The sequence below is a fragment of the Protopterus annectens genome, chromosome 8.part0, assembly GCF_019279795.1.
Source record: "Protopterus annectens isolate FY-2018-M chromosome 8.part0, PAN1.0, whole genome shotgun sequence".
NCBI lineage: Eukaryota > Metazoa > Chordata > Ceratodontiformes > Protopteridae > Protopterus > Protopterus annectens.
Genome location: NC_056741.1, coordinates 1658699951 through 1658722540, shown reverse-complemented (window position 1 = coordinate 1658722540; position 22590 = coordinate 1658699951). Strand labels below are relative to the sequence as shown.

At 40.2% G+C, this 22590-nt stretch overlaps 1 protein-coding gene across 1 annotated transcript in view; it reads right to left on the bottom strand.

Annotated features, from left to right (window-relative positions):
• The window catches only part of NRGN (neurogranin), a 723419-nt gene that overhangs the window by 295005 nt on the left and 405824 nt on the right, over positions 1-22590 (bottom strand). The window contains exon 2 of the mRNA XM_044081179.1: positions 4657-4834. Within this exon, the coding sequence (XP_043937114.1) occupies positions 4657-4834 (178 nt within the window). The remainder of the gene's footprint in view (positions 1-4656; positions 4835-22590) is intronic.

The following is a 22590-nucleotide window of genomic DNA, read 5'->3' as shown; positions in this document are numbered from 1 at the left end:
TAGAATTGTCTGGAAGCGTAAGGCTATCCAGACATGGAATTCTGATAATTTGTTACAAATACTTCTTATTTTTACATTTAGGAGAAGATGACCAGAAGCAGTTTGGAGGGTAGTTGCAGTAAGTGTGGCGGGAAAAATAGGAGGTGTGTGGGAGCTCTAGGTGAAAATGCTTAAGCCAGGATTTGGGTGAATGCCCCCACATAGCTTAAAGGATGGAGTTATATAAAGTTGCTGTAGAAGCCATTTGGATTTGTTTACATATGTGAAACTTTATCTGTCTTGTGTGGGGTTTAGATATTGGTATTTTATTCTAAAGAGGTGGCTATATGAAGCATTGTACAGGTGTGAGGACATGATGAAGGTACTAGGGGTTATATTGGTGGCTGGTTGGAGGTAGCTGATAGTTGGCATTGACAGATGAAAGGCTGGTGCCAGGATATGAATAAGGACTGTAACTGCAGCAGAAATATCTTGGGGTGAAGTGAGACTGTGGAGATATAGAGAGTTGTTAGTGAGATGGGGGTGGGAGGTATTAAGTTAGGAGAGTTTAGCTGAGGACTAAGAAAATGTAGAATTGCTACTTTTTCAATGATGATGGTCAGAATATATGTGTTGTATAAGACTGATGGGATAGCAGTGCAGGGGAGAAATTAGTCTACTTTGATTCACTGAAAACTCATTTCACTGAATTTCAGAACACTCACAGCAAATCGCTGAAAGCTCAAATCACTGAAAACTCATTTCACTGAATCACATTTTACTGAATGTAAGCACTGTTGAGGAAATAAGACATATATGCCCTTTCCCCCACTGTAGTGTGATCCTGAAGTTAGTATATATAGTTGGGGGGGCACAGCCCCCCCCCCATTGTGGGGTGTGAGAGGCATAGCCCCCGCCTACTTTTGGTTTTATATTGTTAGCTTTCAGTGAATTGAGATTCATAAATATAAAGGCTAAGTAGATGGGGGGCTATGCCCCCCACATCCCCAATGTGGGGTGCTGTGCCCCCCAACTATATATACTAACTCCAGGATCTCACTACAGTGTGGAAAAGGACATATATATTTTATTTGCATAACAGTACTTATAGTCAGTGAAATGTGATTCAGTGAAATGAGTTTTCTGTGATTTGAGCTTTCAGCAATTTTTTGAGGGTGAATTGAAATTCGGTGAAATGAGTTTTCTGTGAATCAAAGTAGATCCATTATCTATGACAGATATTTAGCAGGAGAAAGTCTTACAGGAGAAGAAAAGAAGGGAAAAGAGTGACTCTTAGAATTTGAGATGAGAGATGTAAAGGGGGAGTGGAATTTGAGGTGAATGATAAGGAGGGAAAGTAGAAAGTGGAAGAAGGGCATGAAAGTTTCAATGTGTTCGGTGGGTTGTGTCTAAACTGGGGAGTGAGGGGAAGGGAATTGTGCTGAGGATTAGTGTATTTAGTGGACAGTGATGCCTACACTAGAGATAGAGATGGAGAGAAAGGAAGTGTGTGTCTAGTGAAGTCTCTGAAGGCTGGAAGGCAGCATGGAGATGTCAGTGCCACTGAGGGGAAGACAGGATTTGGGTATGTAGTAGAGGTTATTGGGAGGAGCTTGTGAGACAGATTAAGGTTTGGAGAAAGATAGGAAGAATCATAGGAATGTGTAGAATAATAGGTTGAAATAAGTAGGCAAATCCTCGTGCTGTCGAGGTAATATTTTGGGGGTGAATTTTATTAGTTGGGGAGGAATAGCCCAAGGTCAGGTCAGGCTATTTAAATGTAAATGTAGTAAGGGGGTGGGAATTGGAAGCAGGGTAGGCAAATGGAGTCGGGCATAGCCTGTGGTATGCAGCAAGCCACAGTCACAGGAACAATCTATTCAGTGTAGAATTTCAGGTAAGGGACAACTAAATTAAAATAAATGTATACACGTTATGGGCACCCATCACTAATTTGTTGTTCTGGTGGCTAGAAGTGAGACAGCTATAACACACATATTGATTACTATAGCTTACTATATATATATATATATATATATATATATATATATATATATATATATATATATATATATATATATATATATTGATAGATATATATATATATATATATATATGTATATATATATATATATATATATATATATATATATATATATATATAAGTGTTGATATACATGCTTATGGGAATGACAGATAAACTTTTTGTTGGGTGTATAAGAACAAAAATGTATCTAATAGTCTTGTATGGAATAGATGTATGACATAGCTATACAGATTTACATCTGCTAAAGACTGTATATAACATTTTGAGGAGTGATTTGCTTTCTCCAAGATCTTACCATAAAATATATTTAAGGCAGAAGATTTTGATAACAAATGAATAAGCAGGTTTAAATGAGCAATCAGTCATCAAATGGATTCATTTGGTTAGATTAGATGATGTAAAAAGTTTGGATAATGTGAAGAAGGAAAGAAATGGATGTTCAGTGAGGAAATTAAAAATTCTGTTTCCTGGCCATTGTTGAGAGATTTCTTTATAGTCATGATTGGGTTTACTTGGTGAAGTAAACAGAGAATGCAGAAGGGCAAGGGGTGTAGCAAAACTGCATAAATACATTCTCCAGTTTTACCTCTAAACATCCCTAATTTTAACAATGCAGAATTATTAATCACCTAACATCAACTAAACCCAAACAAATGTATTGTAGGTTATATATATATATCCCTCACACAATAACTAGACTACACTTGAAGACATTCTATCCTAGTTATAAAAACATTGAGCTAGAAAATCTCATACTTGATGATTTTAATATAAATTGGGCTACACAACATACAACGTTATTTCCAGCATTGTGAGGCCAACCATTCTACACCAGTATTAGAGTAGATACTTACTACTATCCCCAATAACATCATTCAAGCAGGTAATCTACCTGATTCTCTAAATGATCATCACCCCACCTTTACCATTAGAAATAACAGTAAATGCTCATCACTATAAACCAGTTAAATGCCTCAGTAAATACAGTGATGACTCTCTCTCCAGTGACCTTCATCAGGTTAACTGTCATTGCTTAAAACAGCCACCGCTAGATGAAGCCACTACCACCTTTAATCAGATCTTCTTAAACTTATTGTATAAGTATGCACCACTTAGGAAAACACACATAAAACTGAACACCACTAAACAAGTCAGTAGACTTTGGGACAAAGCCTGGAAAATCTGATAGAATAATATACTCTTCCAACATGACAGCCCTACCACTCTCTCATGAATCATGCAAAATCCATAGTAGAAAAAGGACAAAAAGAATCTCTGTGTAAACATTCAAAACACTTCCCAGAACAATAAAAAAAACTTTCTGGTCCACCTGAAACAATCTTCTTCACCCAACCTAGTCCTACACCAAATGATATTAAAAGAACTTTAGCAAACAACTTTAACTCCAACTTCATCAACACAGCTACTATACTAGGTGGATGTACATGTTGTCAGCCTTCTTAACTTCTCTTTTGACTAGTCTGCTCTAATTACAACTTCCCTCTTTAACTTTCAAATTCACATCCTCCATAAATGCCTGTATGCATACCAAACTTCCAAATGATCGAAGCACTACTGTGTTGGAATCCTCAGATTTCAAAAATTGCTTTTGACTTTTAGTGACTGATTTGTAATGTACTATAATTCATAGTAAGATGCGCTTATTTTATAAAGCATGTTTATTTTTGTATTTAACTATGAAATATTGTAACTGACCACATTTGTTTGTCTAATTATCATGCTAACTCAACTATGATGTATTTATAAATGTTTATGTTTATTATAAAACATTTCTTCCTATGCTGTACCTGAAAAGGAGTCTTAAAATGCCCAGGTGGGCAATCCAGGTAGGCAAATGGAATACATAAATAAATAAAAATGTTTAAAGAAAACTGTAAGTAAAAATGAAAAATTATTGGTAAACAAAACAGAAAGAGATGACTCAAACAGTACCTTTTTTCTATAGTTATGCTCAAAATCTAATTAAAAAAAATTAAAATATCTACCATTGCTTACAGCAGGATGTTGACAAGTGGCTCTTCAAACCATAAACTTGAGATTCAGGAAGTTAATGTTTGCAAAATGGAAGAAATAGCTTAAAATTTTCAAAGAACTTTCTCTGTCGGTTGAACACAATACGTGTTTTGATGAGATGTCCATAATATGAGGATCAAAGATTATATATGATAAAACATTTTTTGGATATGATGCAATAATATAGTATATGAACACTTTACAGGAGAAATATTCCATTTGGATATTTGCATATATACTTCTGGCAATATACACAACTAGAAAGGGGATTACGAAGGATATAGGAAAGAACAAACTAGAGTGATGCACATGGAAAATGTACTTAGGAAAGTCAGTTCCTTTTTTAAATTTACAATATATTGTTTATTGCTGTGAATATCCATTTAGTAACTGTAACAACGAATCATTGAACAACTCTTTGAATAAAATTAAATACTTGAAGCCTGATGCAATTATCGAACACATGGATATAAAATGAGGATAAAAATACATAGAGCGGAAAAGAGACATAAACAAATAACTCAACTGTCCATTATCAGTCTCACAGAGATATGCATAAATTTCCCCATATATACATGTATCTGAAGGATGCTTACCTGAGTTTTCTCCACTTTTCCTTCCATCCTTCTTCCTCTTCGGGTCCTTTTCACTGCCCTTTATCTTCTTCCTGGTCATATGACCTCGGAAGCTTGCCTGGATCTTTGCTGCAGCTTTGTTTGCATCAGGATCATCTAAGGGGATGTCCAGAATATCTTCATCATGCCTGCTGTCCTCCTGTTTAAAAAGTGTATGATCAGCATTTTAACATTAAGTCCTTTCAAAGCAGTTCTTCAACAAACATATATGATGCTAAAAATATGCCTCATTCAACTTTTTTAAATATGATTATATTTACTCGTATGTGTTTAATAAAGACAAAAACATTTTCCACCCTTTCCAGCTTTCCAGCACAAGAGTGTAGTGACGGCACTGCTTTTCCACTACAGTATGAAGGGAAAACTTATCTTCTTCTTAGGAGTTATAGCTCCAGGCTGTAATGTTTGGCATTGAATAGGTGACTACTGGTACTGGAGATGTGTAATGGGTAGGAATGGTCCTGACTGGGTCCACTGAAACACTGTAATACATAAGCCTGAAAGCAGATAAAACTTTTCATGATTGTCTATTTTTTTTCCTTAGTGGTTAAAGAGCATTGTACAACAAATCAAGAAGGCTAAAGTATACAATAGTTGACAGTTTCAAAAAATGAAGAAATAGAGTCCCACTCAGTGCTAAATCAGCTAGGAAACCTGAATACAGAAACAGACCCTTAGAAGGTATGCAAATATTATGTACATATCAGCATTACTGGCACAGGGTGCATTAGTGGTTATTACTATAACAGAAAGGGGGACTCCATACATTCAAAGCTTTAGCAAAATGCACTAGCATCTGGGAGACTTTCACATGACAAAAACACCTGTTCTCGCATGTCAGGTAAGCCTTCCATTTTCTTTCTTTCTTTTTTTCTTTTATTCTCTGCATAATAAAGCTGGGAAGATAGCCATTTAAAATACAGTCCCGGCAAGAAAGCTTTAGTGTTCAAACAAATAAATCAATTGACAAGCACATAGTATTGTAGATATAAAAGTATAAATGTGTAAGAAATATCCAACAGTAAAAGATCATCAGAACAGAGATCTCCACAAAGCTCTATGTACTAGTCAGGATATTAAATGCTTTCTGATGACTAGTATAGCAATAAGAGACACTGACTTAGAAATAACATGAATAATTCACTTTGGTGAAACATAACAAAATATAAGGAAGTATAAATGGCAGCTTTGCAAGAGGCAAATTACACTGAAATACTTTCATTCAGCCCTAATTATTTTGTCATATATCCACAGATTTATATATTATAAGTTTATGGTGTACAGTCATGAAATGTTTCTGCAATTGTTTGAGAGTTAAGGGAGTGTAAAATGGATGAATGAGACAGACACAACTCAACACTTTCAGCTGCTGAAGTATTAAGATACAATTATATACATTTTATTTTGTTGTGCACCTTTATTTATGAACTGTTGATTTAATTTGCTTTCAGTAGTTTGTTTTACTTTTACCTCATGCTTTGTGAACTTCACATTAAACTTATTTTAATGCAAAAACATTAAAGTCATGTTTGGCAGGTGTGGATTTACAGGCTACAGAGTTTGTCAACAGGTGCCAAAGGATAATTAGTCTGTAAAAAAAAAAAGGTAATTCATAAGGGGGAAATAGTTCAATAGTAGAGCATATACTTCAATATATTTACATATCTGAATGGTTTGACAGGCAGCACAATTAAGACTATGAACTGTTAACCTGCTTCACGTCATCCAAGGCTGGATTTCCAGAGTCTCTGTCTCCTTACTGTGACTCTAAGGAAATCTCATAAACAGAGGTTAGTTGAGAAACTGGGTTAGAGAAAAATCTGAAACATGATCCACAGTCTCTGAATATATCCGATACTAGAATGCACCAAGTTTGCCTGCGTTGCTAACTATGCTCCAGGTAAGAAATTTTGAGTAGCAATGACAATTACAGCCATTTGTATCCCCGGCTAGAATAGACAAAGGTACTACTCCATGGCTCAAATCAGTATTAAGGTATTCAAACCACAATGCCATCCCATAAGCATACACCACAGAGATGTGAGCATAGTCAGTGCTGTAGACATATATCTCTGCAAAGTTGTGCCCAGAAGTATCTATGCAGCTGTGTACATATATGTGGACAAAGATCATTTCTCATACCAGTTTCCCTGCATGTCCTCGGTGGTGTAGGTTTTGAAAATCCCATTTCATCTTGTAAGAGGGGATTGCTGAAGACCTCTGTTCCCTGTTGTGTGGGGTAGTCTCCTTTCCCACAATGTTGTGTGACCATGGACTTAGTGTAGATAAGTTTATGAGATGGGTGGTAATGGAGGACTTGCCTCCTTAAAAAAATCACTTGTTTTGAGCTCTTCTATATAGTTATAGGCAGCTTTTGAGGTTTGTGGACCTAGCATTTCCAATATGAGCATTTGCAGTGCACGATTTTAAATCCAAAGTGGAAAATATCAGCAAAACTAGAAAAGTTATTTCTCTGAGTCAGCACTAGAGATAGTTGAGTGCAGTTGGGTTTGTTCTCCCAGTAATAACTCTGGCTTGATTTGTACATGCATAGTGATGATATTCATAGATAAATACTCCATAAGGATATGGAAGTGGTATCTAGTTCACATTCTTCAATAATAAGCTGCAAGCAGCATTAACATTTCTGGAAATCAGTGACGTTATACTATAGGGACCCAGAAGAGATGTAATACATCTATAGACATTACCAAACTCAAACACTGTGGGATGCAGATATACACAAACACAAAGGGACATGCAGATGTGTGCACAGAAAATCACACACTCTCACAAATGCACACAAGTACACATACACACACATTTGCACATATGCACAGCCTCACTTATACACAAGCTCAAGCATGCATATACACATTCACACACAAGCACGCAGGCACACACACACACACACACACACACACACACACACACACACACACACACACACACATTTGCACACATGCACAGCCTAACTTATGCACATATTTAAATATGCACATACTTGTGCACACACAGAAGTACACAGGCAGACACTTTTAACAATGTGTGTGTGTGTATCTGTGTGTGGCATGCTGATAACCCCATTCTCAGATGTGCATACAGTATAGTGTGTGCACATTACCATGCTGTACATCCCACACCCTCTTACATTTGTTTTCATGGTGGTCTTCATAACAATGCAGTCAGTGGTGCGCACACAGCATGACAATCTCTGTTTCCCTAATGCAGCCTTCATGACATAGCACCCTTACTAGATATATACATCCTTTTAGCCATCCTGCGAAACCTCACAAAAGTATCAGTGAAGTAGACAGCTCACAGGCTGCTGTGCTGTAAACCTCTCAATTAGCTTTGTCATGTTATAATTGTCTCCAACACACAAGCACAGAGCAGAATGTCTGTGATCTGTGTGTTTGCATATGTGTGTGTGTGTGTGTGTGTGTGTGTGTGTGTGTGTGTGTGTGTGTGTGTGTGTGTGTGTGTACTTGTCTACACTTATATATGTTTGTATAGATGCATGTGCGCTCACGTGTGCATGTGTACAATTGTGTGTGTGTGTGTGTGTGTGTGTGTGTGTGTGTGTGTGTGTATCTGCATGTGTGCGTGTCTGTGTGTGTTGTGTGTGTAAACATGTGTGCATGCATGTGTACACTTATATATGTGTGAGTATATATGTGCATTTGTGCATGTCTGTGTGCATACATATGTGCACGCGCACCCATGTGTGTGTGTGTGTGTGTGTGTGTGTGTGTGTGTGTGTGTGTGTGTGTGTGTGTGTGTGTGTGTGTGGTGCCTGTAAGCGTCTCCATCTTGGTTCATGAAATTTATTATATGAACCCCCTCCCATGCACTGTATGCTATAACAGCATATATATACTCGGGTCTATATTAATTAATTGAAAACTAATTCCAGCAAACAGCTATTCATTGAACACAAACCAGAGAACAGACGTTCATCAAACATTCACTTCAAATGTTTTTCTAAGGGAAGGGAATTTCTTGTCCCCCACACTGACTGTAACACAAACTATATTATATCAAACCCACCAAGTGGGGGGGGGCTATGCCACCCACACACATCCCCCTACTTATATATACCAACTCTGAGATTGCACTACAGTGGGGAAAAAGGCAAATTTCCTAATGCTGGCCAACTAGTTCCCTTCCCTTAGAAAAACTTTTGTTGAAGTGAAGGTTCAACAAATGGCCATTCACTGGTTTGTGTTCGATGAATGGCTGTTCGCTGGAATTAGTTTTCAACAAATGAATATAGACCCATATACCCTGCATAAGAAAGGTTTCTTTGACCTTCAGCTGGGATTTTCATGTGACTTTACCCAACGCACTGCAGCAATGTGTGACACAGCATGTTCAGAGCTCCTGTGTATTACAATAATCTATGGTACAGCATATTCAGAGCACCTGTGCACCACAGCAATCTGTGCACAGCATGTTCAAAGTACCATATGCACTGCAGCAATGTATGGCATAGCATGTTCAGAGCTCCTGTGCACTGCAGCAATCTATGGCACAGCATGTTTGGAGCTCCTGTGCACTGCAGCAATCAGTGACACAGCATGTTCAAAACCCCTGTGCAATGCAGCAATCTATGACACAACATGTTTAGAGCTCCTGTGCACTGCAACACTCTATAGCATGTTCAGAGTACCATAAACACTGCAACAGTCTGTGGCACTGCATGTTCAAAGCTCTTGTGCATTGCAGCAATCTATGACACAGCATGTTCAGAGCTCTTCTGCACTGCAGCGATGTATGGCACTGCATCTTCAAAGTTCCTGTGTGCTGCAGCAATCTATGGCGCAGCATGTTCAGAGCTCCTGTGCCCTGCTATAATCTCATGCACAGCATGTTTAGCGCTCCTGTGAACTGCAGCAATCTACAGCATGACACGTTCAGAGTACCACATGCACTGCAGCAATCTGTGGCACAGCATGTTCTATCTCTTGTGCACTGCAGTAATCTATGGCACAGCATGTTCAGAGTACCATATGCACTGCAGTAATGTATGGCACAGCATGTTCAGAGCTCCTGTGCACTGAAGCAATCTATGACACAGCATGTTCAGTACTCCTGTGCACTGTAGCAATCTATGAATCAGCATGTTCAAAGCTCCTGTGCACTGCAGCAGTCTGTGATACAGCATGCGCAGAGCTCCTGTGCACTGCATCAGTCTATGGCAGAGCATGTGTAGTACTCCATGCAGTCTCCTGTTTTGGTCACATGGATCTGTTCACTGAACTGGCTCATGCCAGCATTGCTGTCAACACATGGGCTGTGTTCTGTCATTTGTCTAGTGGACCACCTTCTGTGAACCACCTCTGTAATTTATTCAACTTTCTACAAAATGTTTATTAAGCAGTTAATTTAACCGCTTGCTATTTGAGGATGTGAATTGGACTTTTATGATTTTTCTCTCCCTGCCCTGTGGCCAGCCAACTACTAGTCCTCCCTTTCTCTGAAGCAGTCTTTCAGACAGCCATTAGCAGTTTTGTGATCAGGTCACTAACCCTTTATTACCTGAAAGTCATCATCCCTTCATAAGAGATGCCAGCAAGAACGTGCTTACCAGTCCACAGCACATCAAAGGCAGATAGAAGTAGTATTTCCAGCAGCTTCTGAATGAAGAAAACCCAAAAGAAGCTGTACTGCCCCAGAAACAGCCTACAATTAGAGAAGAAGAGGAGCCCATCCTAGAACAAGTAAGAACAGCACTAAGGAAGATGAAGTTAGGGAAAGCAGCAGGCTCAGATGAGGTGACAGCAGATTTGATAAAGATGCTGGGTGAGATAGGGGAGAAATGGCTTCTGAGGGTACAAATAGCAGTGTGGAGAGAAAGGTGTATCCCAGATGACTGGAGAATAAACATACTTGTGCCAGTGTACCAGAACAAAGGGGGACATCCACAACTGTGGCAGTACAGAAGAATCAAAGTCCTACCACACTGCATGAAAGTTCTGGAGACAGTGATTGATAAACGGATATGCAGAGTAGTAGAATGTAAGATAGGAGATGAACAGTTCAGATTCAGATAAGGATGCAGCACAATTGACCCCGATGTTTGCATTGAGACAGATACTTGAGAAGAAGCTAGAAATGAAGACAGAGTCCAACTGGGCATTCCTAGACTTGGAGAAAGCATATGACAAGGTCCCAAGAAAGCTAATCTGGGGAGTACTGGGGTTGTTTGAAATCCCAGAAACATTGGTAGAATTAGTGCAGGCTATGTACAAGGACCCAGTGACTCAAGGACAAACAGTGTTCTGCCTCACAGATGGGTTCCCAGTGGGAGTGGGTGTACATCAGGGTTCACCTCTGAGCCCACTGCTGTTCATACTGGTGATGGATTGCATTAGCAAACAGGTTGGAGGGGACAGATTAACAAAGCTGCTGTATGCAAACGATGTAGCAGTACAGGCAGACTCTGAGCTAGAACTTCAGCAAAGGATAGGAGAAGGGAATTCAAATCTGAAGGCACATGGGATGAAACTAAGTACAGATAAGACAGTGGTAATGGCAGCAAATTGGGGAAATCAGAAGAAGCTGAGAATAGAGATAGATGGGTAGATAGTGGAACAGGTAAACAGCTTCAAGTATCTGGGAGGGGTGATTGAGGAGAAGGGTAGTCTTAATGAAGAGGTCAAAGCTAGAATCAGAGGGGCTGCAGCCAACTGGCATAGAGTATCAGGGGGAAGCAAGGACATCCAGAGATGAGGATGGATTGTGTAAAAGATGATCTTTGACAATCAGGCATGAGAGTTGAAGAAGGCAGGAGTGTGGCACAGAATTGAAAGAGTTGGTGGCAGTTAACATGATACTCAGACCCCATATAGAAAAAATGGGAAAAAGGGGGCTGATGATGATGATGATGAGTTATCATCCCTCCCTTCCTCAAGAGTTGTCATATAGACAGCCATCAAGGGTTCTGTGGTCAGTTCTCCAAACCTGCCCCCTTTACCCACTGACCATCAGCACTGGCTTCTTCAGGAGTTATCATACAAGCAGCTGTCAGGGGTTCTGTAGCTAGGTCCCTAACCTCCTCCATGACCTGCTGGCAATCATCCCTTCCTTCCTCAGGAGCTGTCATACCAGTAGACATCAGGGGTACTGTGGTTAGGTCTGTAACCTGCCACCCATCACCTAATGACCATCATCCCTCTCTTCTTTTGGAGCTATCATACAGGCCACCATCAGGGCTTCTGTGGTCAGGTCTCTGCCCTTGTTATCTGCTAAACATCATACCTGCCCTCCTCAGGATCCATCAAGCCATCATAAAGGCAGACAACAGAGGCCCAGTGGCCAGGTCTGTAACACTACCACCTGTATCCTGCTGACTTTTAGCCATCTCTTCTTCAGAAGATGTCATACAGGCTACCATCATGGGTTCTGTGGTCAAGTTCCTAACCCTGCTCCCTGTTTTCTGATGAAAATCATCTATCCTCTACTCAGGATCTGACATATAGTCAGCCTTCGGGGGTTATGTGGTCAAGTAGTTAACTCTCCTACTTTATGTGATAACCATCATCACTTCTTTCCTTCCTCTTTCAGGTAAGCATACAGGAAACCATTAGAGGTCCTGTGGTCAAGTCTCTAATATAATGTACTGTTAACTACTGACCGTAGTCCCTCCCTACCTCACAAGTCAACATGCAGGTAGACATCAGGGGTTCCATGGTCAGGTACCTAATCTCCACTACCTGCTACTTGCTGACTTTCAGATGCCCTTTCCTCAGGAGCAATCAAACAGGCAGCCATCAGGTATTTTGTTGTCATATCACTAACATGAGTCACTTTTCTTTCAGATCTGTTACACTGGTAGACTTCTTTAGGTTTTGGAAGTGCATACCAATATGGAACATTTCCTATGCCCAAACACAATACTCCCCATTTGACCTAATCCTCTTCAAGGAGAACACATTGGTTCTACAATCTTCTTTAAAGGTAGAGTCTGCAGAAGGCACAGATGATTACGGGTATGAGCTGTTTCCTGGGGGGTGGATTTTTTCAGCTTCCATCTGCCTACTGTATGACTCTGGGCAACTGACATAACTAGACAGTGGCCTGGGGTAACTGAGAAATTGTGTATAAGATATTCAGTTGTCCTGGACTGCATGCCTCATAACAACCTATGAACACATACCCCATCAAAGAGGTACCTCGGTCATACCTTGCAGATATTTGGTTTATTAATCCATTTCCTGGGTTTCATCAGTAGAGGGGCACTTATTTCCCCTTTGCAGGTTATTCAGGTGACTCAGGATTTGGGAGAATTTAGAACACCCCCCATTCCTAAGTGGTTGTTCATTTTGTCGTTGTGGTTTAGGGACCTTGAGATTTCACTCATACCAGCTGGCTGCTAACTCTGTTTCTTACAGCATGTGGGGTCTGTGCCAGCACACTGCTTCACTCTGATAACTTGAATATTTGGCACACTACCTTTCTACTACCGGTCTTATCCCTGGGCTCTGTATTCTACAGATTTCTTAGAGGTAATCTATGCCTGGCATATAAGGCATCTTCAGATCGATCTCAGATATATCTGTCTTACATCTGCAAATCAAACAGCACCAAGAACACTAGATCCAAAGACCTGAACTTTGCTTGCAACATAAATAAAACATGTTGGAGAGACAGATGGGTCTCAAAGCATCCCCTTAGTATGGAATAAACTTCCCATCTACATGAAGCAAAGATCATCCCTGACCCTATTTTAAAAGAAACCTTGATCATTGGCTTGGGAATTGCACACACATTCCTCAGTTTGAAGTCCATATCTGTAAATAACATGGGTTGGCAGTAAGTAAATTAACCCCCAATTAACATACCCCCCCACATAACTCTTAGCTACCTCTTACTAACATACTCCACCATATAGGCATCCAAGGAACTAGAAGAAAAAAACTGGGTCAGGTTGTACAGCTAACCTTGTAAAGAGCCAGGTGGTTATTAGCCTAGCATAAACCTATGAACCTTTGTAATACATGAAGATTTACCTGATGCAAGTACTAAGAGCTACAGAGACAGAGCAAAGGAGTGCAGGAGACCTAAGCACTTTCTAGCTTTGGATACTGTAAAACAATTAGAGCTGCCGCTCAGTTGTTAGCAGTCTATGGAGCTTCGACTGCTCTAAAGAACAATGTAAAGAGAGAGAAAAAAAAAAACAAATAAGTATAGGAGTACAAAAGGTTTTATGGCTTTGAAACTTCAATAATAGTAAAAACGACCAGGTAGCCCAAAACTCACAATGAACCTTTATCGCCAAAGTTAAAAACTATGATTAAGTTCTTCTGTCATCTACTGACATCCTCAGAACCATTGAATAACATGCACTATGCAAACAGTGAATAAAACCACATATGTGCACACACCCCCTTCAACCTGACAATGGAGGTGGTTTGGTTATAATGGACCATAGTGATTACACTGGGAGGATGCATTGTTTATTAAGTGACCAATCTACATACAGAATCACTTCCATTAATAAAATCAACATAGCTTATCACGTCATTAATATACAGTTGGACAAACTTTTTCTTTTTGGTATTATATCACCCTGCCTCTATGATTTTTTAAAAGTGAAACATCCGCATATTCCAAGGTTATTTGGAATAACTAAAATATATTCCAATGCTGGAGATCCCCCTTTACGTCCTATAGTCTCTGCTAGTAGAACAGTTATGGAACCACTAGCTAAATTCATAGACAGAAAACTCAAGGGTTTATTTAACAACTGCAGTCATATTATTGAAGACTCATGGGACTTTTTAGATAAACTCAGGGGAACTGTGGTTGAGGAAACTCACATCTTTGTTACATGTGATGTTAAGAATTTATTTACAGCTATTCCCCATGAAGAGGGTATACAGTGGTTCAAAGAGATCATTTCTGCATATGATGGATTCTCCACTAGTGGCATCTCTCTCACTGCAGACTTAATGGAGCTTATACTTGATAACAACTTTATAACATTTGATGATGAATATTGCAAAGAGCTCTGTGGAGTAGCAATGGAGACTGCATGTTCATTGGTTCATAGGTTGGCACTAGGCTATCCACCCTAGGGCCTATGCAAGCCTAGCCATAACAATTCCCTGGCTATTTCTTCCCACACTATTTACTTCCTTGGACCCCTGTCTAGCCCTCATTTTTGCCAACATGGTACTACTGAGATGGGAGACCCAATCTGTTTTTACTTGGATGTTTTTCAATACTGCTCTTGTTATTTCTCCTATTTGAATGATATTTTTTTCATCCGGACAGGGGATGGACAATTGCTTGCTGGTTTTGTGAGACACCTTGAGACAACATCTATGTTTTTTGAATTTACATCCCATGTTGATCAGGAAGGTTTTGAATTTTCTTGATATATATGTACAAAAAGGCAATTCTGATACAGTCAAGACTAATATTTACAAAAAAACAATGTTCTTTAATTCATTTTTTGCATTTTCAGAGTAGCCACCCCCTCCATCAGAAGCGGGGAGTGGTGAAAAGTCAATTCACATTTCCCGACTTACATCTAACAACCAAAGATGCCTACAGGAATTTGAGGTATTAAAACTCCATGTTACTGGAAAGAGGTTACCTGCCCCATATTATTGATGAAGCTTGGGAGACAGTTATCCAAGGGCGGTCCAGAAAGTACATCGTGATTATTAAAGACGGTCTGCAGTTTAATAGTGTGGATGAAGATGCTGAGGCATCTAATAGCACAGTCACATACTTCAACAGTAACATGGTGCTGCATTTTACTAGTGATTCTAAAGAAATTAGGAGGATACTTAACAAAAGCCAGTCAATATTACATTATAATGACCACCTAAGACTGATTTTTAGTCATCCCCCTACTTTTACCTTCAAGAATTGCTTTAACATCAAAAGGATTTTAGAAAATTCAAAAACAGCAACTATTAATGGGTTTCCACAAACTAGTCTGATGGCTCAAGGCTATAAGAACCTCAAGATCCATCAAGGACAATTGAAAGCCAAAGAACAAAGGGGAATCAGAGGGTGACCATATTTTCAGCAGGGCTAATGCAAGATCCCAGTGATGAAGTATGGAATGAGAGAAATGGTGTGAGATTTTTTGCTGACTTATAGCAATGATATTTCAGCAGTATGCCAGATAGTTAAGGACAGCAGGAAGATTTTGATGGCAGATAAGGCTGTTAAATCCATTGTAGGAGAAACTCCAAGATTCTCTTTGTGTTTCACTGTTGCAGTAATCACATTTGGGTTATCTGCTTGCAGTAGCCATCATTCGGCCTGATTATCAAAGTCTTGGGTCCTGCTTCGGTTGCTGTCTCATCTTACGTGACGTCAGGTAGTCAGGGGTATAAAGCACACAGTTGACGCCATTACATCAGTCTTTCTTACCGTGTGGTGCCTGAAGCAGAAGCAGTTTGCAAGTGCCGGTTGGCCAACTCCTGAAATTTTCGTTTTTGAGTTTCAGAACTGAAGTCTTCAACTAAAGCTAAGTACCCCATTGGGGAAACTTTTTCTTGCTCTCAACCGATGTCAGTAAAAGTCAATAATTGTATTTCTTGTGGAAAGCAAATACCTCATAAAGATTTTCATTCATACTGTATTCCTTGCCTGGGCCCTGACCATGATGTACCTCACTGTCGGTTTTGTGCCTTATTTAAACCACAAACTATTCGTCATCGGTACATTTTCGCTTCTAAATATTTTGGTACTCAGTTCAATTATCCAGATATGTCTTTGGTAAGCCACCCGACTACCGACATTCAAAAAAAAATGCAAAGATAAAGACAGAGACAGGCTGCCTAGGTCTAAACCTGCCAATGATGCTTCTCCTAAGCTAGTTGCTAGTTTACCAGTACTCAGTGAGGCGATTTCGCAGCCCCTGATACCTGCTACTTCAGATTTGCAGGCCTCTACTGAGACCCATTCGGAGTATGCCACGAGATGCTTCAACTGTGGAACCTGCGGATGTCTCTACCTTGGATGGGTCCGGAGCCGCTGTGCAGGCACCGGCTTTTGAGGGTGTATTCAGGCCTACTGACTTGCATATTAAACTGAGGCCATCTTCTTCTTCTACGCCTAAAACTCAAACCATGCCTACGAAACTGATGCTCAGACCACATGGTCAGGCCTCTTTGCCTAAAAAAAAATGATAAGAATGGCTGAAGACCTTATTACTTTAATCAGGGGAAGCCAACCTTCTCCCTCTAAGAGACCTAGGACTGAATTTGCTTATGATACTTCTGACCTGGATCCTGAAATTTTTGTCTCCTTTGATGACCAGGATTTACCCTTATCTACCTATGAGGATTCTTATGCAGAGGACTCTATTCCCCCTGCGTCTCCCCAGAGCATTTTTCTTTTAGTGAAAACTTGCATACTCTTAGGGAACATTTTCACTGGGAAAGCCAGGATTACTCTGATTCTAAAAAGAGGCTTAGCGATATCTTACTCCTGCCCCAACACAGGCCTTTAGCTATCCCTCCTGCGTTGGACATTGTTGACGATGCCTTTTCGGAATCCAGCTTGGCCCCTGACTCTTTACCTCCTGCTCCAAGAAAACCTGATAGATATTACAGGGTTTCTGATTCTCATAAGTTCATTTTTAAAAATCCTACTGCGGACCCTGAGACCATTTTACAGGGACCCAAGGGCATTAAGGCTACTACTGCCAAAAATCTTTCCCCCTCTGATAGAGATTCCAGGGCCCTGGATAGATGGGGTAAGAATATATACACCTCTGCAACCTTGGCCATCATGGCCTTAAATTGCTAGTTTCATATGTTCATATAAGTATCAGCAGCATATTATTGGATTGCTTAAACAGAAAATTATGTTGATTCCTGATTGTACTGAAAATAAGGATTTAATGCATTCTGCTGAACAGGTTGGAAAACATTCTTTGCAATGTGGTTTTGATTCACTAGAGGCATCTTGCAGGGCTGCTGTCACCGGGTCTGTACTTAGAAGGCATGCTTGGCTTAAAGAGCAATCTTTGCCAGATCATGTTAAAACTAAATTGCTGGATGCTCCCTTAAATCAGGACTGCCTGTTTGGTGACAAAGCAGAAGAAGTTCTTAAAAAGATGGAGGAAAAAGCTAAATCTATGCAAACTGTTAAAAGATTTCTTACAAGTGCAGCCTCCTAGATTTAGTAGGCATTGGCCCTCAAAAAATTGGTCCTTTTCTGCCTTTTCTAGGCCTTTCCAGTTCAAACCCAGAATCAGCAGAACACCCAAGCTTCAGTCCCAGGGTACGCACCGGACTAAGCAGTGGGGGGCTCCCACTTCAAAATCAGGGAGTAGTAAGACTTCCCCCATGGTAAGCTGTCTCAATGACTTAACTTTAAAACTTCCAAGCACTTCTCAACTGACTGCTCCTTTAGGGGGAAAGATTGCTATTCAGGCAAAAAACTGGGAGCTCATTACCCAGGACAAATGGGTTTTAAACATAGTTTCCCAAGGATACAGATTTCACTTCCACACGCTACCAACCCCAAACGGTTGGCCAGATCTACCCCCAAATCAGTGGGCAGAGGCTCAAAAGCAAGTACTCTCTTTCTTAAAGATTAATGGCTATTCAGACTGTACCAGAAGAGAAAAAAGGAACGAGGTTTCTACTCAAGACTTTTCCTGGTACCCAGAAAAGACAACTCATGGTGTCCTATCCTAGACCTGTCTATCCTCAACACCTTTTCGGTGATTCCAAAATTCAAGATGCTAACTCTTCACCAGTTGCTTCCCATGATAGGCAAAGATGCCTGGTTGGCAACATTGGATTTGAAGGAAGCCTACCTGCACATCCCAATCAGGGAATCTTGCAGAAAATACCTATGCTTCAAAGCAGGCTGCATGCACTATCAGTTCTCTGCACTGTCCTTTGGCTTATCTACTGCACCCAGGGTATTCTCAAAGTGCCTAGCTCCAGTCATTGCATTTTGCAGGCAAAGAAATATTCAAATATACCCTTACCTGGACGATTGTCTAATTCAGGCAGAAAGCCAGGACATACGTCTGAATCATCTGGCATTTGTACAAAAGGTGTTAACTTGTCTGATTGCACCATAAACGAATATAAATCACATCTGGTACCCTGTCAGTAAATTATATTCCTGGGAGCAAGCTTGAACACAACTTCCCAGATAGCTTTCCTCACGCCAGAGAAACAAATTCATTTGACAGCTTATTTCAAACTACTGGCCACAAAAACCCTGCTATCTGCAAGGCAAATACTGCAAGCCTTGGGGTTCATGGCCTCATGCATTCTACTAATTCCATATGCAAGACTGCATATGAGGAAACTACTGTGGTATCTAAAAAGCCTATGTTGTCAACAGTCTCAGTATCTAGAATCAATAATTCCTATCATACCTTGCCTATGGTTAGAATTCCTTTGGTGGACAGAGGCCTGCCACCAAAACAAGGGACTGCCATTGACTCTACCCCCTGCTGCCCAAACCCTAACAACATATGCATCATACTATGCATGGGGGCTCACCTGGCAGGGAAGTGCATTTAGGGCACATGGAACCCAAGTCAAATGCACCTGCATATCAATCAAAAAGAAATATTAGCTGTACAGAATGCTCTGACAGCCTTCAAGGACCACATTCTTCCAGGACAATTAATGGTAAAGACGGACAACACCACTGTTATGTGGTACATCAACAAACAGGGGGGTACCCATTCTTACCCCCTCTGCAGACTAGCCATGGCTCTGTGGAACACAGCCTTGAGCTACCAAGTGTATCTACAGGCTCAATTCCTTCTAGGAAAACTAAATACACTGCCAGATGAACTTAGCAGAAATCTCATGGACCCACACGAGTGGAAACTGGAACCAAAGATTTTCAACATGTTGATCAACAAATGGGGGATCCCGGATATAGACCTGTTTGCCTCCCCCCAGAAATACCAATTGGACAAATTCTGCACAAGGACTCCTAACAAACAAGCTTGGAAAGTATATGCTCTGTCCTTCAGCTGGAAAAATCGATCAGTTTATGCCTTTCCTCCTCTGCCTCTCATCTCCAAAGTGCTACTAAAGATCAAACAGGACAAACCAAGGATGATACTGATTGCACCAGACTGGCCTAACCAGCACTGGTACCCCTTCTTGTGCAGTGTGTCACAGCTGGCCTCATGGCACCTACCTTAGACCCCTACCTTGCTGTCTCAGCAGAAGAGCCAGAGTCTGCACCCCAGCTTCAAACCCTGAACCTAGTAGCCAGGCTAATTACCTAATCTCTCCATTACCATCCCTCAGTAAACAAGTGTTGGATGTCATTTTAGAGGCAAGGAGGCCTAGTACTTAATAAATCTTATGCTGAAAAATGGAAAAGATTCTGTGCCTGGAACCACACTCAAGGGATGGCCACAACAGCACCCAATTTATCTCAGATTCTTCAATACTTAACTGAGATGCTTCACAATGGCCTACATCAAAATTCACGCCTCAGCCATTTCAGCTCATTACAACACAGAACCACCCCTCTATTCTCACCCACTGCTCAAGCAGTTCCTCAGAGGGGGCAAAAACTTAAGACCACCCAGGAGAGCCCCAACTCCAGCCTGGGACCTTAATTTTGTATTGGGAAAAAAATCACTCTTCCTCCTTTTGAACCAGCTGCAACTGCAGAGTTAAAATTCCTCTCTTGGAAAACAGCTTTCCTTTTAGCAATCACTTCAGCAAGAAGGGTATCTGAATTACAGGCCCTTATGGCATCATGCGGACAGGGTGTCCCTCAGGACTAATCTCTCTTTCATGTTCAAGGTGGTATCCAGTGTGGCTCTTAATCAGTCCATTCATTTGCCAACCTTCTTTTCTAATCCACAGAACAAAGGGGAATGGATACAGCACTCCTTAGATGTACACAGACAACTTAGATTTTACTTGGACAGGACTAAACCTCAAAGGAAATCTGAACAACTACTGGTGGCATTTGCTGCAGGGGCAGAGGGGAAGGCTATTTCAAAGCAAATCATTTCTAAATGGATAGGCCATTGCATTCATTTCTGCTATAAGCACCATGGAAAACCTATCCTACAGGGGATTAGACCCCATTCAACCAGGGCTACATCTACCTCTACAGCCTTTCTCAGAGGCATTCCTACCAGAGACTTCTTAGAAGCTGCTACCTGGAATTCTGTACATACTTTCACCAAGCATTACTATTTTCCAATTTTCTCTAAATCCAGAACTGGCTTTGCCACTGCAGTCTTGCAGGGCCTTATAGCTGCTCCTAATGCTACCTAAATTCCTCCTCCCATCCTTAGCTTTGGGAATCTACCAAAATGTGATGACTGCAACAGTGAAACACAAAGAACATAGTACAGTTGTGTACACTTACCATAAATGTAGATGTTCGAGTCTATTCACTGTTGCAGTCCTGGTTACCCTCCCTCCAGCCCCCTGACTTCCTTTGGTCCTGCGTCAGTTGCTGCCCCTTTACTATACTTGAAAGCTTTTTGGCATATTTGCTTTTTTGTTGGAGGTATAACCTTATATATGTATATATATATATATATATATATATATATATATATATATATATATATATATATATATATATATATATATATATATATATATATATTTAATTGCTTCCCATTAAGGGGGGGGCACCTGACATCTGGGGCAAGAAAAACTGATGTAATGGCATCGGCTGCATGCTTTATACCCCTGACTACTTGATGTCATGGAAGATGAGACAGCAACTGACGCAGGACCCAAGACTTTGATAATCAGGCCGACTGAGGGCTACAGCAAGCAGATAACCCAAATGTGATGACTGCAACACTGAATCCACTCGAACATCTACATTTATGATAAGTGTACACAGCTGTACTGTTTACCTGCAAGAACAAACTGAACTTGAAAAGAGTCTTATGCCAAAATCAGACATCTGCTATTCACGGTTGCATCTCACAATTTGGTACATTTCCCTGTAAAAGATGTAAGGCATGCCCCTATATAGATAGCAATACCTTTTTTAAACATCCAATAAATGGCCGTGAATACAAACTGAGGACCTATGTGGATTGCAATGCAAAGAATATTGTGTACATAGCTAGATGTGATAGCTGCACAGCATTCTATGCAGGAAAAACCACTAGACAGGTTAAAGAAAGTATATTACATCATTATTGTGACATTAGGCTGACCATAAAAACAAATGCATTAGCACATCACATACAGAAACATCCTGGACATAAGTTTCTCTTTTTATCCATGGAAAAAATCCATGTTAATGCTAGAGAAGGTGATGTAGTGAACAAAACTGAAATAGGAGAAACCAAATGGATTGCAGACTTGCAAGCAGAAAGGAACCCAAGACAATGGTGTGGTTCCTTTAAAGCTGGTATTAAGAGGCAGGAATCTAAGGAAGTGATTTGATTGGATCAGTTACTCAATAAGAAATGGGTGTGTTTTGCTAACCAACAGGATCTGAAGAAGGCATTGCTGAAAGCGCTTATCCTTCTGCTGTTATACTGTGATTTTATTATTTTATTTGTCTACTTGTGTTGGATTTTACTTGTATTAAAATATTAGGTGTTGATACTCCTGTGGAGGAACAACAGTTTGTTTTTTTGTTGGATTTCTGCTTTACACAGCTGCTCCTTGGAGCCGATATACATTTTGTTTGGATAAACTATCAAATGTAGTTGTTGTCACCAGTGTCAGTACACTGATGTCAATATGGAGGTTTTTTTATTTAATTTAATTAACAACAGTGCTAAGTATGGCCAATTTAACTGTATATCAATCCAGGTGGTTTATATGGCATGGTGTGAGTCATGTACCAATTTAAACATTGGCAAAACCAACAATGCACTAAACAAAAGAATATATCAGCACATTTGCAGCATTGAGAAAAAAGAAAACATGAGTG